Genomic DNA, 18,916 nt, shown 5'->3' with positions numbered 1-18,916 from the left:
TTTTGTGCCATAATCAGTGCCTCGGTTGTTACTTTTCCATGCTTTCAGAAAAGAGGCCAATGCACTAAGGCTAAAATGGCTTCTTGACAGATGTCAACTGAACAACAACAAAATATTTCCCATTTGTGAGCCAGGAAAAACTGGATTTCTTTCTTTTTGCTGTGGTGCCATTCCATAGAGCGTGGAGGCTTCAAAGTCTCCTTGAAGAGAAGGTCTCTGCCCAGTTTCACTCTCTCCTGCCTTACAACGGTGGAAAAAGCTGCATCTGGCTGAATTCTTCCTTTAGGGTTACTTTTAAATGAGACTGCTGCTCTCCCTGTGCTACTTTTTCTCTGGAATCACACCTTACAGCCTCCTAACCTCTGGTTAACTGAACCGGGATTTACAACATCGCCCAGTTTTCTGAGTTCAGAAGACATGCTGAATCGTGCCTTAACCACATTCGCCCCACTCACCAGGCTAAATGAGGGTTGGCTAGTTGGTAATTCAGTGGCTGCATGGATACAACCATTTTCCAGAAAGTTACCCAGAATCCCCTGTGGGGAAATGTCCAAGCAGAGGCTGCACAGCCATCTACCAGGCACCTTTTAGTTTGGGTGCCTGCTTTTTTAAACTCTCGGATTCCCCAACACAGCCAGGCCAGCTGAGGATGTGGGTCCCCTCGTCCCACCCGCTGAGCTAAACTTGACCAGATTCTCATGTGCTGGGCAAGTCCAGCTGCTTTATCAGATCACAGTCCAGGATCTTGTGCAAGCCCAAAACAAATGCGTCCTTCAAACCAGGTTCAGCAAGTTGGGCCAATCAGCCAGGGTGCTATGCCCACCAAGTCTTTCTCTCCCTTGAAGGACCTGCATGCAGAATTGGCATTTTTCCTGCACCAAGTATGGGAAACGGCTCTCTTAATGGGGAAGACTTGAAGGTCAAGGGTTCTGCTGCCCTGAAGTATGGGCTGGGAGGCCAGGCTGTTGACACTACACACACAAGGAGTGGTTTGCCTTTGCTGTGAAAGCTCTGCTGTGTCTCTCTCCCTCTTCCAGTGCCCTCCAGACACTTCCAGATCCTTGTTGCCCACTCAGGCCAGAACTAGCTTCAAGGGTGAGGCAGCTGCCTTCCTCCTGCAGGTTTACTCCTCAATCCGATGCCCTTTGCTGCCTGCAGAAGACAGAACAAGCACCTCTCCCCACCTGCCTGCAGAAGCAAGGCAAGGGCACACGGAGGTGGTAGTGCCAACCCAGAAGAGATTCTGCCTTCTGAATGGTAAGACGAGCTCAAGCTAAGGAAAAGCAGGGCTGGAAGAAAATTGCGTTTTAATGGGGGAGTTGGAGACTTCCGGGGGATGTGAGGATGAGGCAGCCAGAGTTTACGTGAGCTTCCAAGTCTTAAATTTTATTATATTTACACTCTTTTGGAGTATAATCTCTAAAGCAAATTATTTATGAAACTTTATCTGGGGTTGCTCAGAGGCAGTACAGAGTAAAAGAAGTAGAAAGCCTGAAACCCCTGAAAATAAACCTAGTGACAGTCCTGTATCAGCATACCTGGAGGTTCGATCAAATAGCCGGCTTGAATGCTCCGTTTGGAGATGACAGCTGAACCCAAAGAAATGGGAAGGTTGTGAAATTTGCCATCTAAGCTTGGACTGTGTTCCAGGAATATTATAAAGAGAGAATTGGAAATTTCAGACTAGGCTTTTAAAGTAACAGCTTTCAAAGTGCTTCTGCAAGCACATTCTGATGGTATTATTTCATGTACTGCCTTATTTTATGTCTTGTTTGAATTGCTTCCCTCCCTCTTTGACACAGAGCTTGTGGTCGCTGTAGGATTGCGGTCTGACTGCCTTAATTTGCCTGCTGCAGCCATGGAATTCTCCAAGCTTCCCAAGATTGGGGATGCTGAAAAGGAGAGTGAGTTGGGATTTGTCCACGGTGTCTCTGGGCCAGGTAGGTGGTCTGAAAACCGAAGAAGTAAAGCATCCCTTTTAACTGTCTGCAGGGGAAAATGGGGAATCGGGAACTTATGCTATGTGCTTATTTCATCTGCATATCTTATCCCGTCCTCCAATGCGGCACAAAGGCCTCTGAGTTAAAGTGACCTTAAATAACATTCTCTCCTATAAAAGATTGCAATTAGGCTGTTTAATCTGGATATGAGTTATAATATCCTATCAGCAAGCTGAAATTTTTTCAGAGGTTTTCCCAACCCAGGACAGGTATATATTGGGGTTTTTTTTGTAGGGGGTAGAAATCTGTTGGACTACAGGTAGTCCTCAACTTACGACCACAATTGGGATCAGATCTTCTGTCACTAAGTGAGGCAGTCGTTAAGTGAGTCCCGCCTGACTTTACAACCTTTTTTGCTGCAGTTGTTAAGTGAATCACTGCAGCTGTTAGGTGCATCATGTGGTTGTTAAGTGAATCTGGCTTTCCCCATTGACTTTGCTTGTCGGAAGCTGGCTGGGAAGGTTGCAAATGGCAATCACATGACCCCGGGATGCTGCACCCATTGTAAATGCATGCTGGTCGCCATGTACCTGAATTTTGATCACATGACCACAGGGACGCTGCAACAGTTGTAAGTGCAAGGACCGCACAAGTCACTTTTTTCAGCGCCGTCATAACTTTGAACGAGCACTAAATGAATGGTTGTAAGTTGAGGACTACCTGTAGTTGCAAGCTCTCTTTTAATAGGAAACCCTTTGGATTAGAGGCCGGTTGCATATATAGTAAGGGAGAAGGGATTTTTGCAGGACCCAGTGCTAAACTGTGGTTTGCTTAATCATAATCTATTGATTAAATGGCCACTGCCTAGATTTCACCTAATACATTAAGCCATAAGCTATGGCTCACACACCATAACGGGTAGGCTAATGCAACACATTAGGCCATCCTGTTTGTTCCTGCTAAGGATCAAAGCTGTCATGATTCCGTTCTTCGTACCTTCGCTCTTTGGGTATTCGATATTTTAAAGTAATTAGCTGGTGTGCTTCATGAGAAGCATGGCATGGGGAGGGAAGTGTTTCTAATGCTACCCAGCCGTGAACCTGAAACAAATTTTTGCTCTGCTCTCCTTTTTCAAGAGGTTCATAGCAAGGTGCAATAAGAAAACGTAAGCAGCAGGCAATTTTGTGTGTGATTTTAGACAAAGTTAGGATGTTCCCCCTCTCCCCAAGTTTTACTAGCATTTTTAAATTGAAAAGAGTGCAAAGTTCATGTAGAGACCTTGCAATATTTGGCTATCGCATGAGACTCAGGGCTTTTCTTATTTTTTCTTAAAAACAGCAGCAATGGAAGCCCTTGAGTGCCATCTAGTGGCACCAAGGGCTCCCTGGCAGCTTTGGGTGCTATGTTGCCAACCCCCAGCCTACAGACAACAAGTTCTATCTAAGTTCAAGGTACTGTGCTACTGAGCATTAGTAATAAAAATATTGGATGTGCACTGGGAAGATCCAGACCAGCAATTCTTTCTCAGCCCAATCTACCTTGCAGGGTTGTTATTGTGAGGAAAAATGGGAGGAAAGAGTACTATGTAAGACACCTTGCGATTCTGAAGAAATTAAGGTGAGACATACAGTAAATCTAACCAATAGTCCTGGTGGATAAAGGGAGATCCCATAGAAAAAGCATCAAACTTTATAACTTTATTACAAATTTAACAAATAAACAAACAAGCTCCCTGAATTTGATTTCAGGAATGCTTGTGTAAGCTACGTAGCTCAGAAGGTCCACAGCAGAGTGGCTAAGATTCTTTATGTAGCGCTTTTTTTTTTTAAAAGAAAGAAAATTAAGGTTGTTGTTACATTATCTGGACCCTTAACCTGTTCAAAGCTGTCTGTGGGACAACTTCACAAGCACAGTTGGAATGGTCAATATTTCATTGACTATTCATTGCTGGGTTTCAAATGCTGGAGTGTGGCTGAAGGCCAGCCTGGTGAAGGTGGAGGCTGAAGGGTCAATATCCATATTTAGAAGTTGGGTAACATTATCCTGTCTCCAGTAGAGGGTTTTGGGTCCTGCAGCTGATTCAAGATGGCCAAGAGAGGCAGGGAGGAAGCAGCATCCTTTTTCTCTGAAAAAAGCCCACTGTGAAATACAATTTTTTTTAACCTCCCAACAGTGGTGATTGCCTGCAAGATGGCTGGAGCGGCTATGTACGAGCTGGTCCGCGTTGGCTACTTTGAGCTGGTGGGTGAGATAATCCGCCTGGAAGGTGATTTGGCCACCATCCAAGTGTATGAGGAGACATGTATCCTTCTGGGGAAGTCTCGTTTTTCTTGTCAAATGTGCCAACTCATTTCTGTGGTCTCCCTTTCTTGGCAGTAGCTACTCCTGGTGGCTTGCCCAGGGACCTGTCCCCCAGCCCTCATTTCTCCAATTGCTTCAAGTCCTGGATGTTCCTTGGAGCAAAAAGTCTCAATGGCAGTGCGGCTTCTGAAGGAACCCGTGCCCTCCTGGTCTGCCAGAATGACTGTTTTTGGAATCCCAGCCAGCCTGGCTGCATGGAGTGGCTGGGAATCCTCAGACCTGTAGTCAAGCCTGGATGGCTTGAGTGCAGCCAGCACAAAGACTTCCTGTGTGAGGCACCTGCTTGACTGACTTTTCTGCACCAAGCAGAAAGCCTGGGCTTTCTCCATCTTTTAATCTCCAGTTTCTTCTGATCTCACTTAGGAATATTGTTAGGAACCCATTTTAAATTCAAATTATATCGATCATTCTTGTTCCATGTTTTATCTTCTCATTACATATTTTAAGGCAGTTGATACATTTTAAAATGAAGCCTAGTAGAGATATATGGATAAAGGAACAGACTCAAATCTGTTTGAGAGGCTCTGATTTTATTTTTTAAGAAAACAGCATTTGGGTGGTGGGGCAATTATGTGGCTCTGTGGTGCTATCAGAAGAAACCCTGGGGGAGAGTTCCAGAGCCTGGCTCAGCAGAAGGCACAGGAAACCCACCAAATTTAAATTTAAGCTGAATGCTAAAGGGAATCTTGATTATTCAGAATATGGCTCCTATGCTCAGAATTTAAAATTATCCGGTTCAGCTCCTAGTGAGACTGGCAGAGATGAAAGAGCTCATTTGTCATGTGCCATGTGCAAGAAGATGGAAACCCTAATGCATCTCAGGTTTCTGCTCTAGCTTGGCAAGACAATCTCGGTAGCCAGGATTTAATCCCGCCTCCCCCACCCCAAAATGTCCCATTTCCCTACCAGAGACTGTGCTGTCCTTCTCTGCCATTTCCCTGCCATGTACCCCTCTTTTCCCTGCCTTTTCCTGAGCTGTTCCTGCAGCGGGTGTTTGTGTGGGAGATCCTGTGCTGCGAACCGGGAAGCCACTCTCAGTGGTCCTCGGGCCTGGGATCATGGGCTCCATCTTTGATGGGATCCAGCGTCCTCTGAAGGACATCACAGAACTTACCAAGAGCATCTATATTCCCCGGGGAATCAACATCTCGGCTTTATCCCGGGACCTGAAGTGGGATTTCAAGCCAAGCTCCAACATTCGGGTAAGAGCCAAAGAGCCATGCAGAGAAGGGCCATTCAGGGATGCTCCATCTGTGTGTGTGGACTTTACTTGGAGAGATTTGCCTCAGATCCACCTCAGGGAAAGCTAACTGTTGAAGCCATGAAGCCAGTCCATAACTGGCTTCTTAAAGTCTGGGAAAGAGGATGGCGAATTGCAAAAGATCACTAGTGCAGAACATCTGCACATTCTTCCATTAATGGAAATATGCCATCAACAAGTGTTTAGAGCAGTGTTTCTCAGCCTTGGCAACTTTAAGACGTGTGGACTTCAACTCCCAGAATTCCCCAGCCAGCAGTTCTGGGAGTTAAAGTCCACATGTCTTAAAGCTGCCAAGATTGACAAACACGGATTTGGAGGCTCAAGAAATCATGAACATAAGTGGGTGCTCAAGATTAAAGCCAAGTCCTTAGCAGCTGCCTACAACCAAAAGAGCAAGATTCTCTCAGAGTTTTCTTTAATCAGATTTATTGAAAGGGAAGTGAGATTACTTACTTGTTGGCTGGAACACTGCAAAGTTGGCTCTTTGTCAAGTAAACCCATACCAAGTCCTGCTACGTCTTCTTTCTATCCCACAAACAAACAGCTAGAACCTTTTAATAAATTAATAAAGCAAGATGAAAATTAAGTAGGCTTTGAATCCCATTGGCATGCCTTTGGTTACAATAGCATTATTGACTTTAGCAGATATTCCCTGCCCCCTTAAAAACCCATTGGCGTTAAAGAGTTTTCTTAAAAGAATACCAAAGCCGAGACTCAGGGTTCCGGACTGTGCGGCTCTTTCGCGCGATGGGGCTTTTTGATACTTGTGTGGCTCTTAAAACACACCTGTCTGGAATGATGCTTTTTTTTCCTCCCCCCCCCGCTCCTTTTCTTTTTAGGTTGGGAGCCACTTAACCGGAGGGGATATTTATGGGGCGGTGCATGAAAATTCCCTCATCAAACATATGATAATGGTGCCACCCCGATGCCGTGGCACCGTCACCCACATTGCTCCAGCTGGGAACTATGACATTTCGGTAAGTGGTGTCTCTGCAGAGTGGTCATCCAGCCCAAGATGGAAAGGAAGGAGATCAGGGTTGCCAGCAAACAGGGTCCTTGACAGACCAAGAGGTGCTCATAGCAAGCCATATGAACGTAAAGAAGGGATTGATTTCACCAATCCCCCTGGGAGAAGGATAACCTTTGACACCTTTTCTGCTGGGCAGAAAGGATTAGTCTGTTTGTCACTTGCCTTGCTTGGTTGGAAATTTCCTAGCTAAGTGCAGTACCTGCTCAACGGTTGGTGATCTGCAAAGGCTAAGCAGGCTTGGACTTGGACTGGAGGCCACCCAGGTCTGGGAGAAGGGGAAATCAAGCCACTTCCATCCTATTGCTCAAGAAATGACAGCCACATTCTTGAAGTCACCAGGAGTTGAAGTTGTCTCAAGGGAAATGCTGCCTTTAATTCCTTAAGCGCACCTCTAATGAAGCAACACCTTTCCAAAAAAATGCTGTTATAACAGTCATACGGCTGTCGTCTTCAACTGATTCCTCTGTGGTGTAAAAGAGTGGGGTAGGGTGCTTTTATATGGCACATATAGCCTGCAAAAGTGTTGTATGGCTTGTATGTGGATTTTTGCAGATTTAATGGATTAATCATTGGCTAAAATTAATGTGATAAGCTGATTAATGGGTAAGGGAAGAGTAGTCTTTTAGCTAGATATTCCCACCTTTTTTCCTAGCTGGTTTTCTTTATCCTCCTTTTCAAATTTAGAACAATAAAAGCATTTCATTTACATTAGGACAGCATCACATCCATGTTGTGGAAGTGGGGGGCTAGAAGAGGAGGGCTCGCCTAACTTTGGGGGCCTGGAAACGTAGCTGGAATGCTGACAGCCCGTCAGAGAGGTTCTTACGAAATGGGTGCTGTGCAAAACAGCCATTTCCCAAACCCAACAGAGGAGATGGCTCTTCAGCACACTTTTTTTCCCCGTCTTTTTTCTTGGTGAGCAAATTTCCAAAGCCCTGGGTGTCAGCTTGGATGCCATCTTTGTTTTCTAAGATGGTCCGTGGGAGGCCAGAAGCTTCCTTGAAAATACAATTCTGTTGAGGCCTGGCATTTTGCTTTGACAGGTGCAAGATTCTAATACGGTGTTTTCAATCTTGGCAACCTGAAGTTGGGTGGACTTCAACTCCCAGAATTCCCCAGCCAGCTGATGCTGATGCTGGCTGGGGAATTCTGGGAGTTGAAGTCCACCCATCTTCAGGTTGCTAAGATTGAAAACAGTGCCCTAATAGAAATAAAATAGAACCTGGTTAGGACCATGAGTGGATTCTAGGTGCATGTGGGGCCTCAGCCGCCAACCTCTCCCCTTGGGGAGTTGGGCCAAGAAAATATTTGAATCCTTGGAGAACACTTCCTGCCCATAAGCCCTTGTCCTCCTCATCTGGGTCTTCCTCCCCAAAGGACGTGGTGTTGGAGCTCGACTTTGAGGGCGTGAAGGAGAAACTGACCATGATGCAAGTGTGGCCTGTCCGGCAGATCCGCCCTGTGTCGGAGAAACTCCCAGCCAATCACCCGCTGCTGACTGGCCAGAGGGTCCTGGATGCCCTCTTTCCGTAAGCCACAATCTCTGAATACGTCGCCTCTCTGGGACCTTTTTCCTGACATGGCTTCAGCCAGGGACGACCCAGAATTGAACCTTTATTGCTAAGTTTGCAAGGGATTCTAAAGTTATACACCACCCAGAGTTCTCCCAGCAGAATGGAAATCTCCCACTTGGATTTTATATTTATATTTTTATTATTTTATTATTGATGATTTTATGATGTCAGGTTTTAAGGTGAATTTTATTGTAAACCACCCAGAGTCCCCCTTTTAGGGGGAGGTGGGAGGTGATAGAAATGTGAAAAACAAATAAATAAATAAATAGAGCCGCACCTTGAAAATGCAGCTGGCTCCATTCTCTTGGGTATATCCAGTTTTTCCCTGTGCAGTTAGCAGCAAGACAGGGATTCTAAGTTAACACGCTTTCAGTTTTGAATTGCCATCCTCTGTTCATTCACGTTTAAGGCAGGTGTTATTTTACAACTTGGGAAGCAAAGAATGTTTGTTTGTTTGTTTGTTTGTTTTTCAAATTTATATAGCTGCCCATCTCACAAACAAGCAACTCTGGGCGGTGTACAACGAGCTAAAAACGGTCAATCAATACATTAAAAATATTTAAAAACCCAACTTTTCTCAGCCAAAAACTGAGAGAGAATTGGATGCTTTCTAGTACGATAGGAAGTACTTAGAAAGCCAGCCACTTTCTCAGAGGGGCCCACTTTCCCCTGGTTCGGTTAACCATGGTTTATTCAAATAATCTAATTTGGGGGGGGGTGTTGCATGACATACTGAGCAGAAAGCACCACAGTGGCCTGGTTTGTCCAAGGTGTTGGTTGCTGATTGGTGGTTAAGTGGCTGGGCGAATGCAGCCCTTGTCTCCTCATCTTGGCTAAAACTCATCCGGGGGTCTTGTTAGGAGCTGAGCTGCCGGTCTCTTCCTTCTGCCCTCCTCTTCCAGGTGTGTCCAAGGTGGGACCACGGCCATCCCAGGTGCCTTCGGTTGTGGCAAGACCGTCATCTCACAGTCTCTCTCCAAGTACTCCAACAGCGATGTCATCATCTACGTCGGCTGTGGGGAGCGTGGGAACGAAATGTCGGAGGTGCTCAGGGACTTTCCAGAGGTGAGGCTGGCAGGACCGGGGAAACCACGATCGGTCGTTCTTCATCTGGGCAGAGGTCTTTAGGGTCCCATTTTCCTTTATGAAAATGGCTCAGGATGGAGGAAAATTGTCTGAAAGGAAAGGCCGAGACTGCGAAGGAACACAATTCTGCTCACTCACAAGTTCTTGTGAATCTGCTTACAGAATCATAAGGGATTATTTTGTTTGTTTGTTTGTTTGTTTATTTATATATAAAATAATCCCTTATGATTCTGTATTATATATATTTAGTCTTTAACATAGATATGCAAAGTATTTTGAGGTCAGAATGTCGTGATCCCAATTTTTACTTGTGAGCTGCCCAGAGTTGGGAGTTGGGGGCATACAAATTTAGATGATGATGATCAAATTTAGATGAGGATGAGGATGCTTTTCCAGAATATCCGGAATGTGTGCCCTTGGTAACCCCTTCTTGAGCACACTGTGCCCACCCTGACAGGCCTTTGTGGTGGGAACTTCCCTCCGGCGCAGGACAGCTGCTGTTTAAACTTCTTAGACCATGCCTGTGGCTAAGCTCAACAGCTGTTAGTTCTTTGCCAGCCCAGACAGGTGGGCTGGGATGAGAAGTCAGGGTCAGCAAGCCTGCCATGAGTTAGGGGACTGCCTGACCTCTAGCAGCAGCCCAAGGGTGCCAGAAGCCTTATGATTAATTTATTGTTATTTGTTTATTTGGAAGACTTGCCCATCTTATATGTTCCAACTCTGGGCAGCCCACAAAACCATAACAAAACCCATCAGAATGGTAGAACCAACATACCAAAAAGGAAATAACAACCCCCAGGGCCCCAACTGATTACTGCAGTGGTGTGAGCAGTACTGGGCACCTTTTGGGATGCCCAGGTCTCACCTCTGCTGCACGTCCTGTGTCGGTTGCCAGTTGGCTCCCGAGGGCAATTCAGTGCTGGTTACTGCCTGTAAAACTTGCATGGCAGAGGCCTGGATATGTGAGGGACCGCTGATCTCCAACCATTTCTACCTGCAGTGTGGGTGTGCTCCAGGGCTCCTCTATTAAATGTTGTCACCCTGTGGGGCGGAGGAAGGGGGCCTCATCTTTCACAGCCCCCACCATCTGGAACAGCATCCCCCACCCCCCAGAGGTACAGACAGCGCCCTCCCTCCTGGGGTTCCAGAAAGCTCTTAAAACCTGGCTTTGGTCCCAGACCTGGGGTTGATGCACTGCTTGTATTTTACAGGGAAGGGGCTGTTTTGTTTGATTTGTGTTGCTTTTCAGATCATTTTAGTCCAGGCTGTCTGTGTGGTTTTATGTTTGATCGGTTTTTATGGATTTGTTTGGTTTTGTACACCAAAATATCCAGAGTCCATGGGAGTTGGGTGGCTATAGCAAATCTGAGTAAATAAATAAATAAATGAAATAAATGAGATAAAATAAAACAAATCAAATCAAATTCAATGATAAAATAAAATAAAGGAATGGAATGGAATGGATAAAAAATTGGAGACAGGATAAAAGTTATCCAGCACAGCCAGGTCCACTACAGATCCCAGAACAGCTTTTTCTGAAAACCCTTTGCTGCCTCATCTGCCCCTGAGCAATATGCCATCCTTCGGGTGTGCTAGACCCCGACTCTCCTTATCAGTGGCTGATGCAGTCTGGTGCGCCTGGGGGGGCCTGTGGGAAGAAGGCCAGAATGGGTTTATTGCCTCTGCTTGAAACTGGGACCTTTTGGGGACAGCCTGTAAGCCACGGTCCTCCTCAGTGAAGCCAAGTTAGTGGCCTGCTAGAACCACTGAAATGGAGCAGAGCTTATAATGCAGCTGAGAAGCTGGCACAGAAAAAGGAAAATTATGTTAGACAGCTTCAATGAGAACATCAGAGAAACACCGGTCATTGCTCTTACACATTCAGCCCTCCCAAGCCTAAAGAATCACACGCCTAGACATATGAGGTTAAAATAAGTAAAAGAATTCTTACTGACTTTATTCTTTGTTTCTGTAACATCCGTCTTGGTGGGAAAAGATGAGGTTCCTTTGTTCTTCTTTCCTTTCTAACTGCTTGGTTTTGCCCTGAACTCTCAGCCCTTCAGCTGCCAAGAGCTGTGGGGCAGAAAGGGGAGTTCCAGGCCCACCACGTGGTGCCCAGAATGGAGGAGAGCAGCACACATCCCTCTGCTTGCTCCTGGGGGAGAAGAAGGAAGAGGCGAGGGGAAGTGGGAGCGGCAACAAACGGCTTCCTCGGAGTTGCCTTGTGGGGCAACTCAATGTACATGCTAATTCACATGCAAATGGGGCATGCTGGATCTGCCAGGACTTCCAACACTCAGGACTTCCTTTGGCCTTACCTTGCTTAGCCCCCCCAAGCCTCCCCCCAATTTCCCACTGCGTTTGCTCTCCATTCTCCTAGCTCACCATGGAAGTGGATGGAAAGACGGAGACCATCATGAAGCGGACCTCCCTTGTGGCCAACACGTCCAACATGCCCGTGGCTGCTCGGGAAGCCTCCATTTACACAGGTGAGGCAATCTTTTCCCATGCCACCACCCAAGAACCACGACCATTTTTTAAGTCAAACGTTAAATTAATTAAGAGTTCCGCTGCTTTTGCTGAAAACCTATCTTCGGATCGAAGTGTGGTACCCCACAGATGCACCACTGCTCGACCCTAAAGCCCGATTAAGAATGTAAAATTGCTTTGTCACAACTTGTTAAGACGGTGACTGAATCCTAAAGCTTGCCAGCCCGTCACCAAATCACACATGAAGTGGCCTTGCTGTGAACAAACCTGGTGGTTACCACCAGCAGCAACCGGAGACCAACAATTTGGCCTTCCTGACCCAGAGGTAAGGCATATGGGGAGACTGTTTTGTGTGTTTTGTGAACCCGGTCAAGAGACCATCCTTGTTCAGTCTCTATTCTGAGCATCGTTGAATTGCATTTGAATACTCCCCGGTTCATGCACAATGTTCAAGATGTTGGGAGAAAAACCCTAACTTATAAAGACTGGCTAAAGGTGTTTTGAGGCGTTTTGTGTTAAGAGTGTTGACAGAGGAATATAGATGTGAAATGAACTGGGAGATGTTGATGACAGTGACTGTGATGAGGATTTATCCAGCCTTTCTGATATCCCAAAAAAAACATCTCCCGCCAGTGAACAGGCAAAGATTTGGAATCAGCAAATGAAAATACCCAACTGATAAGCAGGGAAAAAAAATGTCTCCAGCCAAGCTCAACTCCCAGTAACTTCATAGACACGTCCGTATTGTTTTCCTGGAACAGGATGGAAGAAGTTTGCCATTGCCTTTGTTAGATATGAAAATCACGAAAACTGGACCAGAGATTTCTGAAAAGGAACTTACTTTATTTGAAGCGGTTTGCAAAGCGCGGTGGGCACCTCGACCAGGCTACGTTCGTATGTCTCCTCTGTTGGTCAGTGTTAGGCTAATTAGTTAGAGACCAATTGCTTCCCTTTGTTTCTTTTGAAAGAGTTCTTACTTGTAAGCCTGCCAGTTTTCACCTCATTAGCCCAAGGCGTTTACACATGTAAACCTTTACCTGTGTTAACTGTCTCTTTCTGTCTCCGTGTTAGTTTAATTATTTATCATTGTGTTACTCACTAGCTTACACATATTGCTTCTTTGCTATTATCTAATATTAGTATTTACACCTTAAAATCTTTCCCAACCAAGATCTATATGATATTGCCTTATAATATCAATAATAATTGGTATTATTATTATTTTTACAAATTGTATTATTTCATATACCACACCTTCTTCCTGGATCCTTCCTTTCAACTTCCAGATCTAGTCTATAGCCCTGAAATTTTCAGGTGATCTCCCGTCCAAGTACTAAGCAGGTCTGATCCTCTTCAGCTTTTTCAAGATCAGCCAAGGGCAGTCAAATCTGCTATCTAAGATGGCTAATGTTACAACTGTGGAATATTGTCCCCCTTTCCAGTATTTGCACGTAGCTTGTCTCTTCCGATAAAGTCACAGAATAAAGGTAGGAAGAGACTAGCAAAACCTCTTTCCTTTGCTTTTCAAACCTTCTTCTAACCCTCCTTTCTATTTTTCTCCGTCTTTCTCCCCAGGAATCACCCTCTCAGAGTATTTCCGGGACATGGGATACCACGTTAGCATGATGGCTGATTCCACATCCCGCTGGGCTGAAGCCCTTCGTGAGATTTCTGGGCGTTTGGCTGAAATGCCTGCAGGTTGATTTTTTAAAATATTTCTTTAACTTTCTAGACCAGTGTTTCTTAACCTTGGCTGCTTTAAGATGGGTGGACTTCAACTCCCAGAATTCCCCAGCCAGCCATGCTGGCTGGGGAATTCTGGGAATTGAAGTCCACCCATCTTAAAGTAGCCAAGGTTGAGAAACATTAGTCTAGGCCTTCCAACTCTATCATTCTGTGACCCCCAAGCCTCAGTTGAGCTGTCTCCTTCCTCTGCCACACTACTGGCCATTTTGGGCTGGGGATTCTGGGAGTTGTAATTCTGCAACATCTGTTCATGTTTTAAAAGGCTTAGCTCAAGCAGTTACTAGGGAGTAATCCCACTGAACGTAGTGGGATTCCCTTCTCAACACATATAGGACAGTACCACATATTTTATTTTATTAGTTTTATTGTTAACCGCCCAGAGTCGCTCTTTGAGTGAAATGGGTGGTGACGAAATCTGAAATATAAATGTGAATATAAATAAATAAATCTTTAAAACCAGTATTTTTTGAAAAATTAAAATAACTTGCCCAAACAACAGCTCAATTAACGTAGAGGCTGCTTATATTCAGTGAATGCCGCATTGCTTCCAATGTTTCACGATAAAAGGATGGATCTTCCTGCGTATTCATTTCACCTTCTCAACTGTCACAAACCTTCCAAGCCACCGAGGCAAAAACTCTACTGGCCTTCTCCGTTTCGTCTGCAGACAGCGGGTACCCAGCCTACTTGGGCGCCCGCCTGGCCTCCTTCTACGAGCGGGCAGGGCGCGTCAGATGCCTGGGCAGTCCTGGACGGGAAGGGAGCGTCAGCATCGTCGGGGCGTAAGTTGCAAGATCCTCTTGCTGCGGGGCTGTGAGGAAAGCGCACCAATAGCAGCTTTCCAGGAAGGCTTTCCGACCCATTAAACATCTTTTAGCGGACGATCTCCAAGCAAATAATGGGCTGTGTTTAAATATGTCAGCGTTGTAATAAAGATGTTGAATGCTGGTGACAGGTAAGTTTTCACTCAGTAAACAAACTTCAGCTGTATTAGGAGGCAAGAAAAAGTCATCGGCTGAGCGAGGCGCGCAAACATTTGGTGGTTACCTTGTGGCTCCGCGTGTTTGACCAACTTCCCTGTGCCTGTGACTTGCAGGGTGTCCCCCCCTGGCGGGGATTTCTCAGACCCAGTGACTTCTGCTACCCTGGGGATCGTCCAGGTGGGTCATGTTTCTGCAGCACGGCTGCCCGGTCCTCAGGGCCCTGGGGCCATCCAACCAGGGTCAGACTTCCCCTTCTGCCCCAATGCCAGGTCTTCTGGGGCCTGGACAAGAAACTGGCTCAGCGAAAACATTTCCCATCGGTGAACTGGTTGATCAGCTACAGTAAATACACGCGAGCATTGGATGAACACTATGAGAGGCACTACCCAGAATTCATCTCTCTGCGCACCAAGGCCAAGGAGATCCTGCAGGAGGAGGAAGATTTGGCAGAGATTGTCCAGCTCGTTGGAAAGGTAGGAAGGAAAAGCAAGAGAAACAAGGGATATAGGTAGTCGTTGCTTAACAACCACAATTGGGACCAGAATTCCAGTTGCTAATGAAGTGGTCATTAAGTGAATCTGACCCGATTTACACCTGTTTTATGGTGGTCGTTAAGCAAACCATGTGGTCGTTAAGTGAATCATGTGGTTCCCCATTGATTTAGCTTGCCAGAAGCTGGCCATGAAGGTTGAAAATGGCAGTCATGTGACCCTGGGATGCTGCCACAGTCGTAAATGCAAACCAGTTGCCAAGTGCCCAAACCTTGATCACGTGACTGTAGGGACACGGTGACAGTCATAAGCGTGAGGACTGCTTGTAGGTCAGTTTTTCCAGCACCGTCATAAGTCTAAACGAATGGTTGTTAAGCAAGGACTAACTGTAGTGCGTTCTTTTTTATTTCTCCCAGTTTCTCATTTCTGAGATTATGTCAACTGAACATTTATGATTTTTCAATATTCACTATCCCCAAGCATATAAATTTTTCTTGACAATTTTGCAAGTACTGTACAGATGTTTTACAAATAATTCCCCTATTATTTTGGTACATAGTTTCTTCTTTTTTCCCGATATTTTTTTTCCTCATACTTTTCCTATCTATCAATCTACCAATCTTCTGCCCTGTCCAGAAAGACCTTCTCTTCTCTGATGGAGAAAACCAGCAGAGGTGGAGCTGAGAAGAATCTCCCAGACTTGCCTTCCTCCCAACTTCTGGGGTTGGGTTTTGAAGTCCGGCTCAGCTGCCTCTTTGCTTGGGCATCTCTGCCCTGGATTGTCTGAGGCCTTTGCTCGCAGGCACTGCAAGCTTGAGTGAATGTGGGCGAGCCAAGAGCTTGTCATGCCTTGCTTGAGCAAACAGGGGCTGTCCATTCCCTTCACTCATCAAAACTGGTCCTGGAAGCAAAAATAAATCCAAATAACTTCATTGGGGCCAACCCCCCCGCTTGGCACCAGAATGTTTGTTGCTGGCATCAGGCTGCAGCTGGCATTTTAAGAGAAAGACCCAAGGGCTGGTGCTGAAAAGACTGTAAGAGGACAGCCATGTTAGTCTGTGGCAGCCAAACATCCGGAGATGTCTGACAGCACCTTTTTTCAGCTAACACATTTTCTTAAAAGACACAAACTTTTGCTAGATCTGCTGCTGGTGATATTGCTCGCAATGTGCCAACAGAAGCTTAACTCTTTTAAGAAAAGGCGCTAATCAGAAAAGGTGCTACCAGTTTTGTTTTTTAATGATGTAGCAGGTACCCATGCTGTTAGTTTACTATTTTGTTCAGTTTCTGAAGTAAAAGATCAGGCAGATTTTGAACATCAGAGGCTTTGATTTCCCAGGATAAGTAAGCTAGACTTTCTTTGAGACAGGGCAGGGGAGCCCTAATAAATGCTACTTCCAACACCCCCCGTCCCCCCTATTTTGTGTTGTTCAGGCATCCCTTGCTGAAACAGACAAGATCACTCTGGAGGTGGCCAAGCTGATCAAGGACGACTTCTTGCAGCAAAACGGCTACTCCTCCTACGACAGGTAATTTGGGGTGGGGGGTCCGTGCAGAAGCACCTTCCTCATCGCTCACCCTTCACAACAGGGCGGATGTCAGGGAGGAGGCTGCGGAAGCCGGGCCCATGAGGTCTGCAGGGGCCGCTCTGTGTTGTGATGCAGCCCCAGGGCAGTCCCCGCGGTGAGCGACAGACTTGTGTGGAAGTTGGTCATTTTCTAATAGAATGAACCTCTGTGATAAGCTTCCCCTGCTGATCTCGGAAAGAACGGTGGTCTCCGTATTCGGTTCCTTTAACGCTGCTGAAAATGGAATGAAAGTGGTCGTTCCAGGAAACATTTAATTTTTGTATTCTATTAAATACAATATTCTTCATGTTTAGGGCCCCTTTGACAAATTGGAAGGGGGGGGTCTATCTCCCCCCCTTGGAATTTTTCTTCACCTTCCATGTTTTTCCTCACTGGAGAGCTGTGCAGGATGGTACATGGCAAGTGGCTGTCCCAAAGCTCAGCTGCAAAGTACAGGTAGTCTTTGCTTAATGACCACAACTGGGACCAGAATTTTGGTTGCTAAGCAAAGCGGTCATTAAGCGAATCCAACCTGATTTTATGACCAGTTTTGTGGTGGCCATTAAGCAAATCACGCTGTTCCCCATTTATTTTGCTTGTTGGAAGCCAGCTAGGAAAGTAAAAAATGGCGTTCACATGAGCGCAGGATGCTGCAATGGTCGTAAGTGTGAACCGGTTGCCAAGCACCTGAATTGTGATCACATGACCATGGGGACACTGTGATGGTTGTAAGTGCGAGGACTGGTTGCAAGTCGGTTTTTTTCAGCACCGTCGTAAGTCCAAACTGCCACTAAACAAATGGTCGTTAAGCGAGGACTCCTGTATGAGGTGGCTAAGTGTGCTAGGATTTGTTTGCTCTTTGCTGGTTCAGGTTCTGCCCTTTCTACAAGACCGTGGGAATGCTCCAAAACATGATCACCTTCTATGAGCTGGCCCGCCATGCCGTGGAGTCGACAGCCCAGTCCGAGCACAAGATCACTTGGGCCATCATTCGGGAGAACCTGGGAGAGATCCTGTACAAGCTGAGCTCCATGAAATTCCAGGTGAGGCAGAGGGAGTGAAGCTGAGGGCCTGGCGGAGGGGTACGGCAGGTCTCAACCCAAACCCATCGGACAACGTTCGCCAGTATCAGTCCAAATGGACACAACCCGGATTGCCAGTGGTTTTGCCCATATAATTTTTCAATGGACTTATAATTGTGTTTAGGTCTGCTGTTTTTCTCAGGTTCCTTTGTTCTGCGTGGCTGTATGTTCTGTTAGTGCTGAACGCCCTGGGTTAACCAAAAACAGTGGCTGGGTTCACAGATGTTGCTGTGCCCAAACAAAGGCACCATGTTTTAGCTTGTCAGCCTGCCTGGTCTAAAGCGCAAAGACAAAGTCCATAAGGCCTTGCAAAGTAGGGTTTTTTCCAACCCCTTGGTCGAGGTTATTGAGCCAAAGAAATTTCACCCAAGGCAAAGAGGGCCTCCTAACCGGAAGAGCAGCCTGACAGAGGAACCAGCTACCCAGAGAAACCGTAGTTCCCTTTTGTGGCATGCGTTGCGACAGACTTTAATTTGGATTCCTGTCCTGAATAGGAACTGGACTCCACGCATTCCTCCCTTCCAACTCTAGAATTCTGTTATTCATATCTACCGTGCAGGTTCCTTTCCTTCGTACACTGTGCATATCCAATATTTTGGCAAATGTTCTTTGTGCTGGCAAATATTATCTCTCATTCGTAAGCCCCTTTTCTCTTCCTCTTCATAGGACCCAGGAAAGGACGGCGAGGCCAAAATAAAAGCGTATTACATCCAGCTGAACGAAGAGATGCAGAATGCCTTCCGCAACTTGGAGGACTGAACGGGGAAGCTTTGAATGAACTAAACTTAGACTCTGGAAAGGTTTCTTTTCAAAGCTCCTGGTTTGAAAAAGCTTCTTTTCCAGGCTGTATCTTTAAGGAGATGGTTGACTGCCTCCCACATCATTTGGGAGTTTGCACACAGCTAGCAAAGGTGTTAGGGGCAAATTGTTATATTTTAGTCACACAGAATTCCAGGATTAGCACATCCTGAATAAATCATTCAACTGTTTATCGTCCTTTACTTTTGCATAATTACATGAGACTGAAAGGGGAGATGTGCGTAAAAGGCCACCAGAGCTAAAACACAGCATCTAATGATGGCTGATCAGTAATTAGAGTATTATTATCTGTAATAATTTATTTATATTTCAAATTTCGTCACCGCCCATCTCGCACGAAGCGACTCTGGGTGGTTTACAATAAAACTAAAAATAAATACAAATTAAAATACACTAAAAAACCGTATCTCTTAAATACAAATATAGATATGAATATAAGTATAAAATATAAAATTAACAGTTTTAAATTTAAATTTAAATTATGG

The 18,916-nt window shown here is 45.7% G+C and overlaps 2 protein-coding genes across 2 annotated transcripts in view; both read left to right on the top strand.

The window, feature by feature from the left end:
* Positions 1-18,916, top strand: part of COPA (COPI coat complex subunit alpha) — a 307,095-nt gene that overhangs the window by 200,671 nt on the left and 87,508 nt on the right. The gene's annotated exons all lie outside the window — the stretch shown is intronic.
* On the top strand, positions 1,045-18,419 carry LOC134506393 (V-type proton ATPase catalytic subunit A-like). The gene is made up of 15 exons (XM_063316567.1): positions 1,045-1,257; positions 1,803-1,940; positions 4,114-4,242; positions 5,289-5,503; positions 6,402-6,539; positions 7,970-8,121; positions 9,069-9,231; positions 11,633-11,741; positions 13,318-13,440; positions 14,156-14,270; positions 14,585-14,648; positions 14,741-14,944; positions 16,397-16,491; positions 17,402-17,573; positions 18,279-18,419. The coding sequence occupies exons 2-15, from the start codon at positions 1,859-1,861 to the stop codon at positions 18,369-18,371; spliced, it is 1,854 nt and encodes a 617-aa protein (XP_063172637.1). The 5' UTR covers positions 1,045-1,257; positions 1,803-1,858; the 3' UTR covers positions 18,372-18,419.

Source organism: Candoia aspera, chromosome 17 (genome assembly GCF_035149785.1).
Source record: "Candoia aspera isolate rCanAsp1 chromosome 17, rCanAsp1.hap2, whole genome shotgun sequence".
Taxonomy (NCBI): Eukaryota; Metazoa; Chordata; class Lepidosauria; order Squamata; family Boidae; genus Candoia; species Candoia aspera.
This window is presented reverse-complemented; position numbering and strand designations above follow the sequence as displayed.